We start from the raw sequence: 18,190 nt of genomic DNA, 5'->3' as shown, positions 1-18,190 counted from the left end.
GTTACTTTAGTTGAGGCTCCATTAAAGAGACATTAAACAAAGAATAGATTGTGCAGAAGATCATATATCTCTATAATTCTAGTTTATCAGCTTTAAATCATTGTTTAAAGTAGTTAAAGAAAATAAACTCTATCATGAAGGACTGGACATACCATAAAGTAACACGTTGGTCTCTTCCAAATATTATTTTGCATCAAGAGCAGGGACGATGCGGTAATGATCTGTGTGACGATACTACATAAGGCCATGGCTATAAGCCAAGGCTCTTCGACATTACCTTTGATGCCTGTCACTATTTACGAAAGCCAAATCAACCTTTTGTTGCTATAGTCTATGGGCTGTTCAAACAGTTTACCAACATTAATCACACATGCACCTTCGTGGTAAGATTATAGGCTAATTTCTAACGACTTCAAAATTTTAAATTTATATTGCAGGGCCCACAGGTTGTCAAGGATTTATATTTGAGACCCGAGCTACTGCGGCTTCCCTTTCCAACGGGGGATTATTTATTGACAAAATACTAGCACATTTCTATTGTAAAAATGTAATCCCCTAAATTTCCACAAAAAGGGAATTCCCCTAAATTTTTGCTATCTACAATTGCTCTGACCAGTAAATTTGCTTTCATATATGTACATATGTATACGCCAAAGAGAAAAACAAATACATATGTATGTATGTACTACATATTATTTTTATTATTTTTACTTATTCCCTTTTTGCTCTTTCTTGTTTTCGTTTGGTTTCTAGCTGTTTGTGAGCTGTGTGTGTTTCTATCTATTTGTGTTGTTATTTTAAACCGTGTTAAATGGAATAAAAACATGTACAAAAATTTAATTTTTTTGATTTTCAAACCGTGTTATTTAAAAGCCGTTAAAAAAAAAGGGCTTAAAAAAGACATTGATCGTATGCAAAAATGGTTGATTGGTTTCTTGACTCTAAAGCCAATTAAAATTGGAGAAAAAATTATTAAACGTAGAAACCAATTAGCGTATGTATAAAAAAATGTCTTTACCAAACACGTCAGATTGCATTGATAGTTCGCAAAATTTTAATTTTTTTCTTTATTGCATCTTTCTAGCCGGCTTCCCTTCATTTTTTACAAATGCCTGGCGTTCTTCTTCGTCGACGAAAGATAGAATCACGAACCATACAGTATACATATATATACAGTATATATATATATATATATATATATACATATACATACATACATATATATACGTATGCATATATATACTGTATGGTTAGTGATAGAATATAAAAATATTTCGCTCGTGCCCAGGCAATACCATCGGCTGCTTTTCCAGTATTAATCGGTATTTTTCGGGTCTAAGCACTGGTCTGCTAAAAGGCACCCCTCTTTAGGTCACACACCATGCCATTTTCTGTACCAGCTGATTATTTAAATTAATAACAATAGAACATAAATAGCTTCAAAATGGAAAGTTTTGGTATATTAAAGTGAAAATGTATTTTTATAAAAGTCCTAGTCAACAATAAATTAAAATCCAGTAAAATAAAATACTTTGAGCGACTGCTGACAGATTTACTAAAACCAATTGAATCAATATGTAAGTATTTTATAAAAGGAATGTAAGGAATTCAACACTTAATTATTTGTAGGGGCAAGCATAAGACTTCTATTCAAGACGATATAATGGTGGAGTTTATGAAAGACAACCCGCAGATCGCCAGGGGTTTCGTCAAAGGAGACCGCGCAGCAGCAGATGCCAAATGGTCAAAGCTGACAAAAGCATTAAATGCAGCAGGACCCCCAACCAAGGATCCATCAGGGTGGAAGAAGGTAAGTTTTGCACGTTTACCTGGAGTATTTGATTGATATTAGTTTATTTTTAAAGGTATGGTCTGACTGGAAAATTATGGTACGCAAGAAACTGGTCCGAAACAAGCAGGAGGTCGAGAGTGCTGGCGGCCAGCCATACTCCCTGGTGGCTATCCAGCCAATCGAGGAGGAGATTGCTTCCTTGTGCGGCTTTTTTGCGATGGTGAATGGAGTAGGAGGAGGTTTCGATTTTGGAACACCAATAAAGCAAGAGGTAGACCAATTAGAGGAATCGCCATTGTCTCCAATATCGACGACCCGGTTTGGTGAGGAATCGGAAGCTGAAGCAGAGCCCAGAGCGAAACGTGCTCGCCCGTCTGCTCCACCTTTGAATTTGGAGAATCTCTGCTCTCTACAAGCAGAAACTTTGAATTCGGTGGCTGAAACTTTGAAAGAAATGAAAGAGCAGCAAAGCAGCCATTTCAAAGCTTTGGAAGAAATAGAAAGGGAGAAGCTTGAGGTTTTAAAAAAGCTATTAGATTAAAACATTAGAACGGCCTAGCTGAGCAAGTGTACCAGCTATCTCTATTCACGTACGAGTATTGATGGTCTTCTTCAATTCCATTGTCATATTCCCGAGGTCCGGCCCAAACTAAATAATCTGCGACTGGCGATTTAAGTATGCGGTAGATATTGAGGAAGGCGCTGCAAGTATTAATATTGCTGCATGCGAATATGGGGTCATAGTTAAATGAGCGTCGAAGGGTCTAAGCCTACTTTTAAGAAGTCATAAAACACTTTACTACCTACTAGTTAGTATATAAATACATATACATATGTACAAACAAAAAAAATGCATAACAAATCTAATATACCCCAACACTCATTTTGAGTGTCGGGTATAAAAAAAATCGATCCAGCCGTTTCAACCACAAACACCGGTACACAAGATTTGTTTATATTAGAAGAGAAAGAAATAGAAAAATGATACCAATGTGTCAGTATTGAGTGTTTATAATAAAATATATAATATTTAATTTAACGTATTTATGTTTGATGATATGTTTTTCCGACTTAAAATGAATATATTTTAAAGAACACTGATATTTTATTCAATAGAAAATACAAAAAAATCTTCCACATGTTTGATTTGTGTGTAATTGTTAATATTTCGTTGTAAAGCCTGCGGAAGTAATAGCATGAAGAGTGAAAAGACGAGTATTCGCTGTAACAGCAGCATTGAGAAACAACTTCTTTTTGTGCGACTAGAGAAACAAGAATTTGTAATTTACAATTAATTTCAGCACAATTTTGAACAGTTTCTATAATAATTAATATTGTATTCGCTACTTTTACTGACCCGATTGAGATTCATGTAAATGAAATAAAATTCCAACTATTTTAAATGTGTAAATCTGTGTAGTTTCCATGTAGAGCAGTTTAAAATTTGTGCTTGCAACGTTCTGATAGTATAAACGATAGAATCGTTAGTTAAACCAGTATTGTTTTTAGCGGTTTAACTCAAGCTGTTCACTTGTTTAAATAGAAGGGGGTTAAGTGGGATAAGTTCGCATTTTTCATCTGTGTATTTCAAATTTTGCGTCGTATTTTCGTTATATTTCTGATGATCAGACCATATATCCAGGGTGTCCGTTTACGGTGTTTTTTATAGTTTTCGGTATTTTTTAAGGTCAAAATTGAACCGTTGGTATATTTACGGTATATCGGTATATAATGGCATATTTTATAATATTTCATCAATCTATTAAATTTAATTTTCAAAGGTATATTTAAGAACAAGGGATATAGAAAGGAATCAAATAAAAGCATGTATTTAAAATAAACCCGTCAAGAAAATAGGTTAATTAATTAGATATGATTATGTGGCAGTAATATTCGACGGCATATCAAAAACGAGGAATATGTGTAACCACTAACCATACAGTATACTGTATGGTATATACTGCATGGTTAGTGGTGTAACAGAACTGGAATTCGTCAGTATATTTACGGTATATTTTTAAAATGAGACGGTATATTTCTGAGGATCAGACCAGATATCTTATAGACGGCGGGTCACACTGCTTATAGCGGCACTTTGGAAAAAAAAGATTGCGCCATTAAGCAGCGTCTAGTGTATTTATTGTTAATTGTAGTTATACAAAGTGCACACCACGTAATTTTTTAACACTCGTCGTGTTACTTTGGAGGTCAATCTATGCCATGGAATTCAATTCGGCGGACAACAGTTTGGGCTTCGGTCCCGGCGGCCGCAGTGCCTTGAGGGAGATCAATAAAAACGATGGCGGCAGTAAGGTAAGGCAATGCGCAGTCTGCAAGCTTCAGTCAGCTGTGGGCGTGTCCCTTCGATCGACTTAGCCAAACACATTCACTTTCCATCATGTGCAAATGGATCGGTCCGTTGAGGCATCGGCGTCCCCACCGCAAGTTCGTATTGGCATTGTTGGGCTTCTGTGACGTGACCATGCACCCCCGCGCTGCATGCATCTGGTCTTTACAGGTCTCCAGAATGTTGTGTACTGCGCTACAAGTAATTCTCTGTTTCTGCTCGTCGTATATGTTCTGTTTTTGCTGTTTTTATGGGTCCTATGGCAGCTGTCGCCTCTGCTCTGGATGAGTGGGCTGCGTCCCCTATCCGATCAGTGTGTTCCATATCTGGCAGCGATCGGACGTTTACCAGCTGAGTGGAGTACCAGCCTAAATGGGTAATAGACCAGGCAAGGCATCAGTGAACTCGGACTCTTGGCAAGAGACTCTGGTATGCAATATGAATATCCATTAAATGCATAATATTGTATACAAATACTATTAATATCTGCCCGTTTTGGCCGCCTCCTGCTCTTGACATTTTACATTGTGGGCCGGCGAAACAGGGTCCAGATGTTGGCAAAGCTTGCCAAAAATTGACTTGGCCAAAGTGAAAATAATATACAACCGAATAACGAGGCGCGCCCTGTTGGAATCTGTGCATCTGGCAGGGGGATCTGCGATTTTCTCGGAAGTGTAATGGCCTGAAGGGTGCTGTCGCACACCCCCGGCCAAAAGGTCATTGTACAAGCGATCAAAAAGTGTCTTCCCTCTGCCACCAACGTCGTTCTGGAAGGAGGATATGGTTGCAGACTCCCCCACATTTCAGTCGTCGCTGTCTGCATTTGTTTTCGGCTATTTATAGTCTATTTTATGTTTTATAGCTGCCTTTTCCCTGTTTGCTTGCTTTAGTTGGGAACACAAAGTATTCGAATTACAGTCCAAGTCGTAGCTTCGCTCCTCTTTACATCCCATTTTCTGATTGGGTTCCACTCGGCTTTGCTTTTTTCAGTTAAATCACATGATATCTTGTCACCTGTCACGCATCGCACAGCCCCAGCCTCTTCTGCCATCATCTGATATTCCGTTTCTCTCAAAATATGCAAAGTCAGCCGTGGAGCAATGTGGAGCACTTCCTCGAGTGCACGATGCGCAACAATGGGCCCAGCCGGCTACGGGATTGCATGTCACTTGGCATCCACATCCAAACACACACACACCTACACTGTGGGAAGTACAGGGCTCCCCAACAGAAACTGACTGTCTAACACTTTCATTCATTAGCCAATGAAATTTTGCTCCATTTTTGCCCCGTCTTGCACTGGGTTTCGGTTTATTTGCATTGTATTGCACTATTGCCTCAGTCTGAGTCTTGGTCTGGGTACGGGTCTGAGTGTTGTCTATCTTGAGGCCTTTCAGTTTGCCTCTGTTATTCCCCCAAGACGGTTGACATCCATCGGGGTTGTAGAATCGTTTTTACACTGGCAAATGAGTGCACTCATTTACGAAATCAATAGAATTGTCGGAGGTTCAATTAAGTGTCTTTTATTAATTGAATTGCATTTATTCGCCCCCAGATGCCCCACACGTGACTTAAGTGATCGGGGATCTCGACGATAGGCGATCTGTGAAGTGATAATTATAATATATCAGCTGATGAGGGCTTAAAGAACTATAATCCTTCAGTGATATCCTCATGCCGTGTCTAAATTTTCATTTCACGTTTATTCAGTGATAGTGGAAGTGTGCTACTCATGGAAAGACGAGCACGACGCTGATAGTGGGAAGAGCAGAGCGCCCATGTGGGCTGAAAATCCCACGAGACCCGAAACACATCCGGATCGTTTTTGTGTATGCCCCTCGAACAGGCAGCGACGTTCCTCTGACAAACACAAACACAAACACTAATACAAATAAAAATACACACATGAATGCACCGAAATATACGACGCTGAGCAAATTGAAAACAAAAATAATTTTAAATTGATTTCAAAGACAGACCCGAACGGACCGAAGCCAGCGAGAAACGCACGCGGCGCCGGGTCGCTAGAATCTCGGCTATACGTACTACGTACTCGTACGTACATATAATGAGATCAGAGAAAATAGAAAAAGTCACAATCGAAAAAGTCAAATTTTCAAAGTAGGCGAACCCTAACATATCAGAGCATCAGACTATACTATACGTATGGAAAATAAGACAAAGGAACATACACGGAAAATCACTGAAATTTGATCATTTTTATTTTTATGGAATTAAGTGCAAAGTAGTGAACCGTAAACTGTGAACGGAACGTCTCGAGAAGGTTAATCGTGCGTTGAGACACGGGGCGACTTTTCCGCCATGGATTTCATCACGAACATGATCAAACGGCCCCTGAGCATTCGCCTGTCAGACGCCAACAGCAGCAGCAGTGACAGCGGCCTGTCGTTGGCGGATTCCAAACCAAAGGATTCCCCATCTGCATTGGCTAGCATGGCTGTGCACCCGGTCGTGGCCACAGAGGATTTGCTTCAACTGGGCGATCTGGAACCGCTGCCCAGCGCTAGGGAGAGCATTCAAAAGCTCCTGCTTGACGTCAATGTGAATCTGAGCCAAGTTAGCGCCCACGAAATGGAACATTTGCAGGCCATGAGCGCGGAGGTATGTCAAAATATTGTCGATTGTGGGCTATTGGAGCGATTTGCTATTGCGTTGTAAAAATGTTGAGCCAAATCGGGTCAGTCGTTCGGAATTGAAGAAATCCCATGAATTTTTCACTGGGTGTTATCCTGGTCATCATTTTTCCTCTCATAAATATGTATTCGCATGTTTTGTAGAATTTTTTAGAGTTCTCCATTTATTTGATTTGCTTCTCAATCTCAAATTATCCCCAATTCCATTTGGCTTTAATTATTTGTTTCCCAAATCCCAATCTATCATAACCCCACACCCATTTTTCCCAGCCATTCCCGACTGACTTTAACCTTGCAGCTTGATGGTAATCATCGTATTGCGCTCTAATTAAATTTCGCTTTTACAACATTGCACCAAGGCCCTGAGTAGTAGACAAAACTCGGACCCGTGCCCGTACCCGGTCCCGGCATGTTCGGATTTTCTTTTCGCAATGCACAAAAGCCGACAACGACCCAGATACACTGCCACTGCCACTGCCCCGGGTCTGTATTCTGTTGTCCGGCGCTGTTCTGTGGCTTTTTAAATTAATGACATTTGCTTGTCCGTCGGTGAGATGGGAAGAAGTTGAGAATGAGGATGATGATGCAGATGGGTATGCGGACGGGGTGAGTGTTCTCTCACATGCTAATGTGCGGGCAGTGGTAAATGTGGTTTAGCTATATCGTGCCTAGACATGCAGATTTTATCGAGTGAATGGCTTCCAAAGAGAATCAGATCAATTTTGATTTCTAATATCGATTAAGCGGAGGGATCTTTCTTCGAAAAATATTATATTTGTATCCAATTAGAGGTATAAGTCATTTAGGACAGCGGTAGACTTGTAATCGCCCCAAACTGCTCCCAAATGACACAGTACATTGATGGCAACAAAAGAGAATGCCAATACTACAAACACTAATTGCATGTCATGTGCTTGATGCGGGAGACTTGCTCTGAGATTTATTCTTCGACAAGTGGCGCGTGCCAGACGCAGTTGTCAACAAGCGAAGCTTTGTTTAAAACAATATACATGTCGTGTGCATGCCGAGGCACAATAGGCGCAATAGGACCCACTCAAATTTGGTTTATTTTAGGATCATAGATCTGTACTCAAAGAAAGGGTGAAGGGCACTTCGTTGTGTGGTCCCAGATGCCACCTATTTCCGTCACCAGGTCGTGTTCCCTGTCTCTCTTTGCACCCCTGTGGATCCTTCTTTCATGTGTTAAAAATTCCTAATAAAAACCCAAAGCAGCTGCTGCACCATCCCTTTCCCATCATCATCATCTTCATCATAATCTCGAGCTGTTTACGTCTGCAATTGTTTGGATTATGTTGATTTTTCTTTGCTTTATTTTCATAATTTTTCATTCGAGGAGGAATTGTTGTTTCTGCTGTCATCTCATGTCTCACGCGATGCACGAAATTAGCAATTAATTTTCTTTGATTTTATGCACCTAATTGGAAAAAATCTTCTCCACTTCTTCTCCATTCGGCAGATGAGTCCGCTGGCAGTGAAGCAGAGTGTCAGGCCGAGTTTGGAGAAACAAAAGGTTTTGGCTACGGCAATGATCATACCGCCATCAGAGGACCTGGCGATTGAGCCAGTGGCTCCTAGATTTGGGATGTTCGACGAGGAGGAGATACCGGAGCTCGCTCCACTCAGTGTCGAAATGGAGGGTAAGTCTGATCCGATTGAAAACCAATGGAAAATCTCTCAACTATCTATCGATTTCCAGCCCAACTGAAAGCCGATCAATCGGATGCGGATGTTTTTGTGGAGTGCATGTCTCTCAACAGCGAAAAGTTCTCCTGTGATCCTTCAGAGCTGGAGGCCTATTCGAGTGCCCTCAACGATGTACTGGAGCAGCAGCTGGAGCAAACAGTCAGTGATCCACTGGCTGGCAGTATTGCACACAACACCAGCTACGAGCCCATGGATGTGGACGAAATCAACGAAACCATGGAAATGCTGAAGGATGTCTTGGCTCCAGAGGATCATCAGTTGCTGCAGCAGCAATTCCTCGGTGATGTCTTGCCGCCCGGTATGGGTCAAGAGCTGTACCATAGGCAACAGCAGTCGCCGCAGGAGGGAACAGAGGTGCCCCTGGAAAGGGAGCAGTCACAGCCACAGTCAATGCCTGTGCAGGAAGTTCCACAGCTGGAAAAGAAAGTGCCAGAGGCAGAGCAATCCGTTGGGCAGTGCCAGAAGCAAGACGTGCCCTTACCAGCAATTGGTCTATTCCAGGAGAATGGGTCGCCTCAGGAGCAAGCGGAGCAGCAATTGCCAGCAGTTGATCCTTCCCAAGAGCAAAAGCAATTATCTAAGGAACTGGAAGTGGCTCTGCCAGCAGCAATTGAGCCTCCTCAAGAGCCGAACCAATCGACTCAGGAGAAGACAGCGCAGTCGCAGACATGCCAGGAGACGGAACAGCTTGTGAAAGCTCTTACGATGGATCAAATGCTTCAGGAGGAGCCACAAGAAAAGACACAGAACTCAGAGATATGCCAACTGCACGATCAGAAGGTCATAGTACATCCTCAGGAGGTACAATTCGAAAAGCAGGAACCAAAGGAATGTCCTGTGTTAATGAACAGCAGCCATATTTCCATGGAAAACGAGCACGAGCAGAGTCTTCAGCTGGAACAGCCTCAAGAGCCGGAAATAGAAACAGAGCAAGTTGTTCCATCCCCAGCAGAGGAACACTTGAAGAAACCAGAAGAGCCAGCTGTAGCTCCGCTCTCCCCGCCTATTCCGACTCTGCAGGCGAACAGGGTGGAGTATCCCATATCCCCGCCCATACCCACACATCGACCAAAGACTGCCGAGGAACTGATGTTCCTGGCGCTCAAAGAGTTCCCCTTAAGTGCTAATGAAGGTGATCTAGGATTTGATGATAAGGCAACTGTCCCAGAAGAAAAAAAACCCGATCAGGGGACTGTGGTGGCCGTTACACCTAGCCAGTTGCAACAAACCACCAAGCCCCTTTCTCAAGAGCTGGACAGCAGCTTCTCCAACCCCAAGGTACTCTCGACAGGACCCAATTCACCAAGTTTTCCCATTAAAGGTCCGACTGAGCAGTCTGCGCACTTTCCCCGCTCGCCGCACGCTCCGGCCGAGCGAAAGGAGATGTCCTACCTGGAGGAGGCCGTCATAGAGTCCACGGCGCAGCGCAAGCTGAGCATTTGCGAGCCGGGAGTCATTGCCAAGTCGCCGGTTATCATACAAGTGTCGCAGCCGAGTCCGGAGCAGCGTCATCTGAATGAAACGCTGCCCATGGGTGAAGTTTCCCCGGAGCCGCAGGATGTAACCTTCGATAGCGGAAAACGGATCGAACACAGTCCTCAAAATGAAGATACAGCGTTTCAAGATTTGTCCACGTTTGCCGTGTCCCTGGGAGCAGCCGATGATCAACAGCGTCGCACATTCTCCGTGATCAAGTCCACAGAGGACCAGCAGGAGGCAGGAGAGAGCAAATCGCGTCGTACTTTCTCCCTGGAAAAGGACAAACCCCGACGCACTTTCTGTGTGGAGGCGCATGCCTCGCCGGCAGTGGAGGCCACCGAAGAGAGCATGGGCAGCGAGGATTACGAGGCCATGGACGTGGACGTCTCTGTGCAGGTTGAAGAGGCCACTACGTTCAAGTCCCCGCGGACCCCGGCCCAAGTTCCCAGCTCGCCACCAATCCCCACCCATCAAAACCTCACCCGTCCGCCTATCCATGTGGAGTATGCTCCGGCGGCCTCTCGCCAAGGCAATGCACCCGCTGTCGTCGAGGAGCAGGCCCTGTCCGCCAAGGAGCAGGCCCATCTCAGTGCCCGCGACGAAAAGGATGTGTTTGTGGAGTACTTCGGGGCCTTGTCGCCAGTGTCGGAAGACATGTTCAAGACGCCACAGTACACCAGTAGTGGGTTTAATAATTTAGCCAAAATGAAGTCCGGATTAGGAGGAGGAGCTCCCACAATGTCCCTACCTGGAAAGAGGCAGGAGGAGGAACAGTTTTCCGAAGACGAGTTTCAGGATGCCGCCAGTAATACAAAATGTGAGTATTCCAAGCTCCTGTGTTCTATTCCTGGAATGTGAGTCCCAGCCATGCAGCTCTTGTAATGGATCTCCACTGTACATCGCTTCCTTTGCATGTCCCGTGACTTTAGGCTATCAAACACTCCCCCACCACCCATTCCAGCCGCATATCCATTTCATGCATCCTTTTCGCTTTTGAACTTGAAATTAATGCATTCCATGAACTTTCCAACCGGCTGTGGCTTATAACGAAATCTAACAGTAAAAATAAATCCCCGCACATGCAAGGCAATGAACCTGAACTTCACAAATCAAGGGGGCTGATAGAGAGACAGAGAGAGGAGAGGAGGGAGAGTTTCAAGCTGTGAAACAAACAGGAAAACCAGCGAAAACTGCAACGGCAGTCACAAGAACAAAAATGTGAAAGGAAAGTTAACTTCAGGAGGTCGAAGTCGAAGATACCCTTGACTATATATTGTTCCTACGATAGTTAATTGATATAGTAATCCGATTTGTATCTTATTTGACACAGCCATTTACGTATAGTTGGAATATCTTTTAACGTTACAAGCATCTGGTCAGTTATTATCATTATACCCTTCTTTAAGTGGAATCACAGATATACACTCTCACACACACACACAATATCAATTAAGCGCATAATTTTGGAATGGTGTGTGTGTGTGTGTGCGTGCGTATGGGGGAGTAGGAGGGGATAGTGCACCCAATATTTTTGTCTGCACGTTTTTGTTGTTCTTCCTGTTCCTGCATTTTATGCTGCCCTCTGCCCTGAAATGCCGCATTGCCCTCCTTCCCTTTCTCCGCTCCACCACACACAACAGGAGAGAGCTAGAGCTCTCTCTGGTTTAGAGCGCACTCGCTCTCTGGTTACTCCGCTGTTGAGGCCTTATCAGTATATATCGTATGCGGTAATCATCGTCAACAGAATAAACCGATTCGCTGTGACGTCATCTTGTCCAATTGACGAATTGCTGGCTATATCAGTGCCTGATGAGCGCATTTATATTTTTGGCAAATTAACAAAACGTACATATGTATGTCTTAATTTGGGAATTGCTCATGTATGCAATTAGAGGGATTTTATTTATAATTATTTAATGCTTGTCCTGCTCATTATTTATTACATTTTAAAACATTGCGAGCTCGCGCACATCTATCGTTATCGCTGTACACCCAAATGCAACTCTGACTAGGCCCCCCCAACAGAATACGCACACACACAAACGATATCAACAGCAGAACTGAGAAGCTTCGTATTGCTCTCTCTACCCCATCATTCATAGAAGCAAGACTAGACTACAGTGAAAACTGATTTAGTAGGAAGCTGTCACAGCGCTTCATTTACATATATGTATTTAATATTTCCTAACAGAAAAATCCTGGAATAGATTGGCCTTACACTAGGGGTATTCATTTGCGTGCATTAACTGAATATAAATGTTCCACATATTTGCATTCCACCATGTGGCATGTCGCACTGTTGTCGAGCTCATGGCGCTCACTCGCTCTCTCCCATTGACACACACACATCTATAGGCGCATAGGAATTCAAGTTAGAACTCTGCCTGCCATGCACTTTTACAACTGCAGCTGAGCGAGAGAGAAGATGGGGAGAGCGGACTATATGCTCTCAATGTCGCTCTCTTTGCGCACTTGCTGCATACGCGTCACTGTCACACACTCCAGTCAGAATCTGCCCTACTCGAGCTAGCTCTCTCGATCTCTCTCTCTCTCTGTCTCTGCGTGCGTGCGCTGGTTTTCTTATTGGACTTGGGTCGAAACGTAAGCAATAATTCCATTTCAGTTAGTTTTCAACACTCGCTCTGCTCGCCCCGCCTGGCCGCCCGTGACGTCTTCGCTCGTCTTTCGATTGGCGCAACTGCTCTAAGACAGAAAATGTAATTTTCGGTTGGAATATACTTATTTCGGTTGCCCCGATAATGGAGAACATCTCCAATTGGTGTTTTCTTAGGATTTAAAGCTAAAAACTAAAAATATCTCGAGCAGCTGTGCCCGCAACAAAAAAGTCTTAAGAAAACAACAAAAAAGCATCAATAAAGCCACAAGATGGAAAAAAATTGATATACGCAGAGAGTGAGAGCGTAGCGTGAAACTTCATTGTGTGATTCGGTGATTCGCTCCACGAGAGCACCGCAGTGTGTGTGGGAGGAAATAACTGGAAAAAATCTTGAAAATTCAAAAGTTGTCAAAACGACAAGCAATTAAAATGCACTTCAATGTGAAAAGTTTCTCTATTTCTCGGTCGCACTCACTCGTCTCTGGTAGTTTCGCGCTCTCTCTATGGCAGTTCGTTCTTGCTCACTCGCTCTCTCTCTCTCTCTCTCTCTCTCTCTCTCTCTCTCTCTCCCAGTCTGTCAATCAACCCACTTTTAAACCTCTTTTGTCGATTGCATAAAATGACTCACAAGTCGCGATGCAGCGTCTTGTCTTTCTCTTTTTTGTTTTGTTTTGCTTTTGCTCTTGGTTCTGCTTTGGAATATGTTATGTTTTTAAACTACAAATACTATTGTTGCCGCACCCCTGGGTCGCCCTCCACTTGGCTTCGCGGGTGACCTGCATGTCGATGTAGGCCTGACCGGGTTCTCATTTTACTATTTTTACTATTTCTGAGGCGAGAGGGTATTACGATCTGAGCAGATGTCTTCCCACGCAAAGTGGACGCTTTTTCGATCCCAGAAGTGATGCATCTTGGTCCAGATGAAGGCTCTATACAAATCGGAACAATCAAGAAGTCGCCTATCCACAAATTGGTCAAATCAGATCAAAATCGGATCACCATCTCATGTACCTGTATTGAAACGATAGTCAAGGGTATCTGAAGTGTTGGCCTCTACCTCTGACATTTGTTTATACATATGTATGTACGTGGATGGTAAATAATGTGGCTTCTGTGCAGAACATGGCACACCCTCCACATTTTGTGTCCCGGAGGGTGTGTGGAGGGGCACTCAAGGGTGCAGAGTCCCATTCATTTTGAGTCTTATCTTATTTTTTTCGTGTTTTCCATTGTTCTTCCTTCCTTCCGCTTTGTGTGGCTTTTCGGCGAGTCACACTTCCGTACGCATACACTCTCCCTCTCACACGCATTTAAAGTGAAAGACAATGAGCGGAACAGCTGAGAAGAGAAAGATTCGACAACTGCTTGTGGGATTAAAGGCAAAGAAAGCGGAGGTACTACTCATAGGAGAAGAATCCAATCTACTCCAAAAGATGAGAATTGCTGGATACATTTTTCTACTTTCCCTTAGTCAAACCATCAACAAGTGAAACATGGATATTAGAGATAAAAGTATTCCGATATTTGTGTACCTTTTTCACAGAAAGAGCATCTAACAGCCGATCACATTAAGGGGAAATGGAAATGAGAATAGAGAAGACAGATTTCGACGTATTTCGCTAGATGGATAGTCCTTGGCCATTCCTTTCTCTTTTCCATAAATATGTACATATACATACATAAGAGAAAGAAAACGAAAGACCAGGATTCCTTTCTCCTTTCACAACTTATGTTAATAGAAGATAGAATCCACTCGATTCCTTAATTATTCGTTCCTCGTTCTGCTCAAACACATCCTCCAAAAATCGACCTCAACCTTAACACCTTGCTTGAGCTTCTCACGTCTCGCAGTTTTTATCTCAAACCCCTATGATTGTCATTCAAGGGGCGTTTTCCTTAGTCCCCTACCCTGCCCATAGTTGTGTGTGTTCGGATCAGAGAGGCAGGCCAAATCGTATTTTCTTGACGTTGACAGTAATTGTAATCGAAACTATAAAGAACCAGTGACTAAAATCTGATATGTTTTTTTCTCTCTTACTTCCCATCCGACAACAAAATATACGCGCATGCAATTCTCACACACACAAACAAATACGTTGCACTGCCATCCACATACACATCTACATCCACAGTAATACTGAACTCTTCAGATTTCGATTATTTGTACACCAAAGGCAACAATAATGCCCCAGTGGATCGGAGCTCGTTGCTATTAAAGTTTGATCCGCTGCTCGGAGCTGCAGTGCCAGTGAATAGGATAAAAGTGAGTCAAAACTGAGGATGATGTGCAAATGATGTGTTACTAAAGATTTTATTCGTTTCGATCCTTAGAAGCATGCTAAAATGAGTGTGGACGTTATAGACAACGATTGCAACAAAGCCTTCGATAATTTCAAGTATGTAGCAGGGGTCCCAATCAAAAGCAGGCTGTATTCTAACATTTCCTCCCTATTGCATAGCCTTAATACGGAGGACAAATCCCACACCTACAACAATATGGACGAACTGGAGAAGAAGATCAAAAATGAAGTGTGAGTAGATACAGATCTATGCTGAATTCTAATGATAATATACTGACTTGATTCCCATATTACCTTTAGAACCCTCTCAGAGGACATTGAGAAGAAGCTGAAAGATGCAGAGCAGCGTGAAGAGGCGCTCATTAAGCGCATTACAGAAAAAGATAAAATAAATTCAAAGCTCACGTGCGTTCCGCCCTTTCCATTGAACCAGCTCCAATTAATTGATAATTGATCTACCATAACTCTTGCAGTGGCGTCATCGAGACCTATGAGAAAGTCATTGCGGAGCTCATCAGCGAGAAAGAGCAGCTGAGACAGAACTACGAAACACAACTGCAGGAAGTGCAAACAAGTCGCGATGCAAATTACCATCACTTAACGTCGCTGGAAACGACGTTCTTCGATCTGCATGTGTAAGATATTTATCTGTCTTCATCTGTCGGGGATAGCCGGTTTGAACAACAAATCTAAAATGATGTTATTACAGGAAATATGAAAAGAGCAAAGAGATGACATCGGAGCTGAAAAACAGCGAGGATACGCTGCTGAAGGAAAAAAAACAGCTGATGGAGAATGTGCGATTGCAAGAGCAGCGCTACGAGAAGATGAGAAGCCATGCCATGCAGCAGCTGGAAATGTGAGTGCGCAAACCATTTACCATATACCCGGCCTCAATGATTCAATCATTCGTTCCTCTTTTAGTGCCAATAAAAAGCTGGACACAAACGCAAGGGAGCATGCGGATGAGGTGAAAAAACTGAAAGCTTTACTCAAAAAGGAGGAAGTGTCGCGAGTCTCGACGGCCGAGCACCTGCAGCAGAAGTCGCGCGAGAATGCCGATCTGCTGAAGATCTGCGAGGAGCTCATCTACGGCAAGGGCCAAGGTGGTAGTAGTTAAACTCTCTCCAACGGATTTTCCTGGAATATATTTTATACGTTGCTATAAACGCGCACACACATCCACTCATACACACACACACACACACACACTTGGATTCATCTGAAAAGTGGAACGCATTCGCATCTTGTGGCATGTCTTTCTATCAATCCGAAACTCGCGCCACGCCACGCCACGCCCCACATTACATGGTGTTCTATTAATTTTTTCTGTTGTGTGCTCGTTACTTGAATATTAAAATTAATAATGTTTAGTTATATATGAAGAAATTCATGATGTATTCCCAATGGGCTAACGATTCGACAAAACATATTATACTATTTCTAGATTCTTAGTTAACCCCGCAAACACTCACAACCCACACAGTCCGCCCTCCACCCCTTACACCCAGCGAAACGCTTCGGAGCAGCCCAATTGAGTTCCCTTTGTGTTCCGTAGACGCCTTACGGGTGCGCCGGCTACCCAAACATATATGTTACTAATTCTCTATCGAATCTGCCTACTGATTTCTGTTCTATGATATTATCGCGCGGAGAGATCTGCGTCTGCTGTCGCGACCCCAGAACTGTTTTGTTTGGAAGCAAATCGATTAAATGTGCAAGAAAAATCAATCGGAATAAAACAAGAAACATCTAAAAGAACAGCGTTCGCTTGATGCGCGCTCTATACTAAATGCTTAAGTTTAAATTTAGTTTAATTTAAATGAAAATTTGTAATAGTTACATTAAGAATAACTCTGTATTACTTACTAGTACTAAAAGAAGAAGCGTAAAAAACAATGGAATTATACAAAAAATACACGCAAAAATTATTTATGCATAAAAAGCCAGATTTATTTCGTTTTCAATTGAAGCTCGAATCCTTATTTGCTTTGCTCTCGAAGAGGCTGCCTTAAATAAGAAAAAAAAACGTAGTTGAATCGAATAAGAACAACACTTTCTTACACACAAAAACGGACTCTAAAGTTTTGAGCATATTTATTGTAGCTGGCTTTTATAGAGACACACGCCCGAAAAGAAAACCCTCTGACTCTTGATGAATTTTACTTCCATTTATGACATTTACTAAACTATAAGATCGCACGGAAATTGTTGAGAAAAATGGAAACCAAACCTCAATGCATGTAGTTTAGAGACAACAACACACAAGAAACAAAAAAAGAATTGTATACAAAAATTTGTACCCAGTCCATATAATCTGAAAAAATGCTACTTCATAATATATAATGGCATACATATATATTTTTCTAAAGTAGAGAAAACACATAACACAACACATGCGCTTTTAAGTGGAGTATTGCGAAAGGAAAGGAGAGTATAGTACGGTTTGTTGTTTGATATTTGAGAATGAATCGGTAATATATATCAATGCGCTGTAAAAAATACACACATAAATAGTATTAAAACATGCCTCCACATACGACAGACGATGTGTTGAGCATGTTGTGTATGTAAAAGTGATCGAACAAGTTGCATAATTCAATAAATACAATATGTAATTGCAAGAAATACAGACATTTTGATTTTTAATGGGAACATTTAAATATTTTAAGGTAGAGATTTGATTGTGTTTGCAGACGGGCCTTTTAGAGTTGACAGCCATTCTATTCCATTCGAATCATCTCGTCTTTGTCGTTACGCACTTTAAATTCCCGCGCCTCGCTTTAGTGCTTCTCTCTGCCATTCAGCCCGCAACGTGTGCACCTTTTTCTTATCGATTAATTTTTTTCATTTTTAATCGATTTCGAAATACATTTTTTGTACTTCTTATCGATAAAATATATTTACAAAATACCGCAAATATACTGACGAATTCAAGTTACATTATACATAGCATGCTTTTTACTTGCTACTGGATTCGCGTAACTTTAACATTAAGCTTTCAGGCGGTTATTTTTTTAAATTTGGCCACTGTGAATTAACATAAATATTCAAAGACTAGATTGGTGAAGTATGGGCGGTGTGTTCTAATTATATGTAATTGCTTATTTTTCTTATCTCTGAATAAAATATTCATACGACACGAGTTTTGGTGATAACGCATGCAAACGTTGTGCTCACCTTCCAAGAATAAAAACTCCAGACTTGGTAATACAGTTTATTCCAGAGAACTCTCTCTCGCTCTCGCCAGTAGACATCATACATACATCTGTATAC

General features: G+C 42.2%; 2 protein-coding genes across 9 annotated transcripts; both read left to right on the top strand.

Annotated features, from left to right (window-relative positions):
• Positions 1–1,357: 1,357 nt before the first annotated feature.
• On the top strand, positions 1,358–2,664 carry LOC6897757 (uncharacterized). The gene is made up of 3 exons (XM_002137826.3): positions 1,358–1,577; positions 1,630–1,810; positions 1,866–2,664. Coding segments are annotated over exons 1-3 (651 nt in total). The 5' UTR covers positions 1,358–1,575; the 3' UTR covers positions 2,334–2,664.
• A 1,203-nt stretch (positions 2,665–3,867) lies between these two features.
• On the top strand, positions 3,868–16,865 carry tacc (transforming acidic coiled-coil protein). Of its 8 annotated transcripts, XM_002137824.4 has the most exons (11): positions 6,102–6,761; positions 8,271–8,451; positions 8,511–10,814; positions 14,747–14,877; positions 14,946–15,010; positions 15,074–15,145; positions 15,215–15,319; positions 15,388–15,549; positions 15,624–15,773; positions 15,839–16,020; positions 16,362–16,865. In XM_002137824.4, the coding sequence occupies exons 1-11, from the start codon at positions 6,462–6,464 to the stop codon at positions 16,367–16,369; spliced, it is 3,660 nt and encodes a 1,219-aa protein (XP_002137860.4). In that variant the 5' UTR covers positions 6,102–6,461; the 3' UTR covers positions 16,370–16,865. The 8 variants fall into 8 exon arrangements, with proteins under 8 accessions (XP_003736796.2, XP_015038021.2, XP_033233394.1 ...); XM_003736748.3 differs by lacking the exons at positions 6,102–6,761; positions 16,362–16,865 and adding an exon at positions 3,868–4,105 and having other exon boundaries at positions 15,839–16,123; XM_015182535.2 differs by lacking the exons at positions 6,102–6,761; positions 16,362–16,865 and adding an exon at positions 4,497–4,568 and having other exon boundaries at positions 15,839–16,123.
• The last annotated feature ends 1,325 nt before the right edge of the window (positions 16,866–18,190 follow it).

Source organism: Drosophila pseudoobscura, chromosome 2, assembly GCF_009870125.1.
Source record: "Drosophila pseudoobscura strain MV-25-SWS-2005 chromosome 2, UCI_Dpse_MV25, whole genome shotgun sequence".
NCBI classification, from domain to species: Eukaryota; Metazoa; Arthropoda; class Insecta; order Diptera; family Drosophilidae; genus Drosophila; species Drosophila pseudoobscura.
The sequence above is the reverse complement of the archived record's forward strand: the minus strand, read 5'-3'. Positions and strand labels throughout refer to the sequence as shown.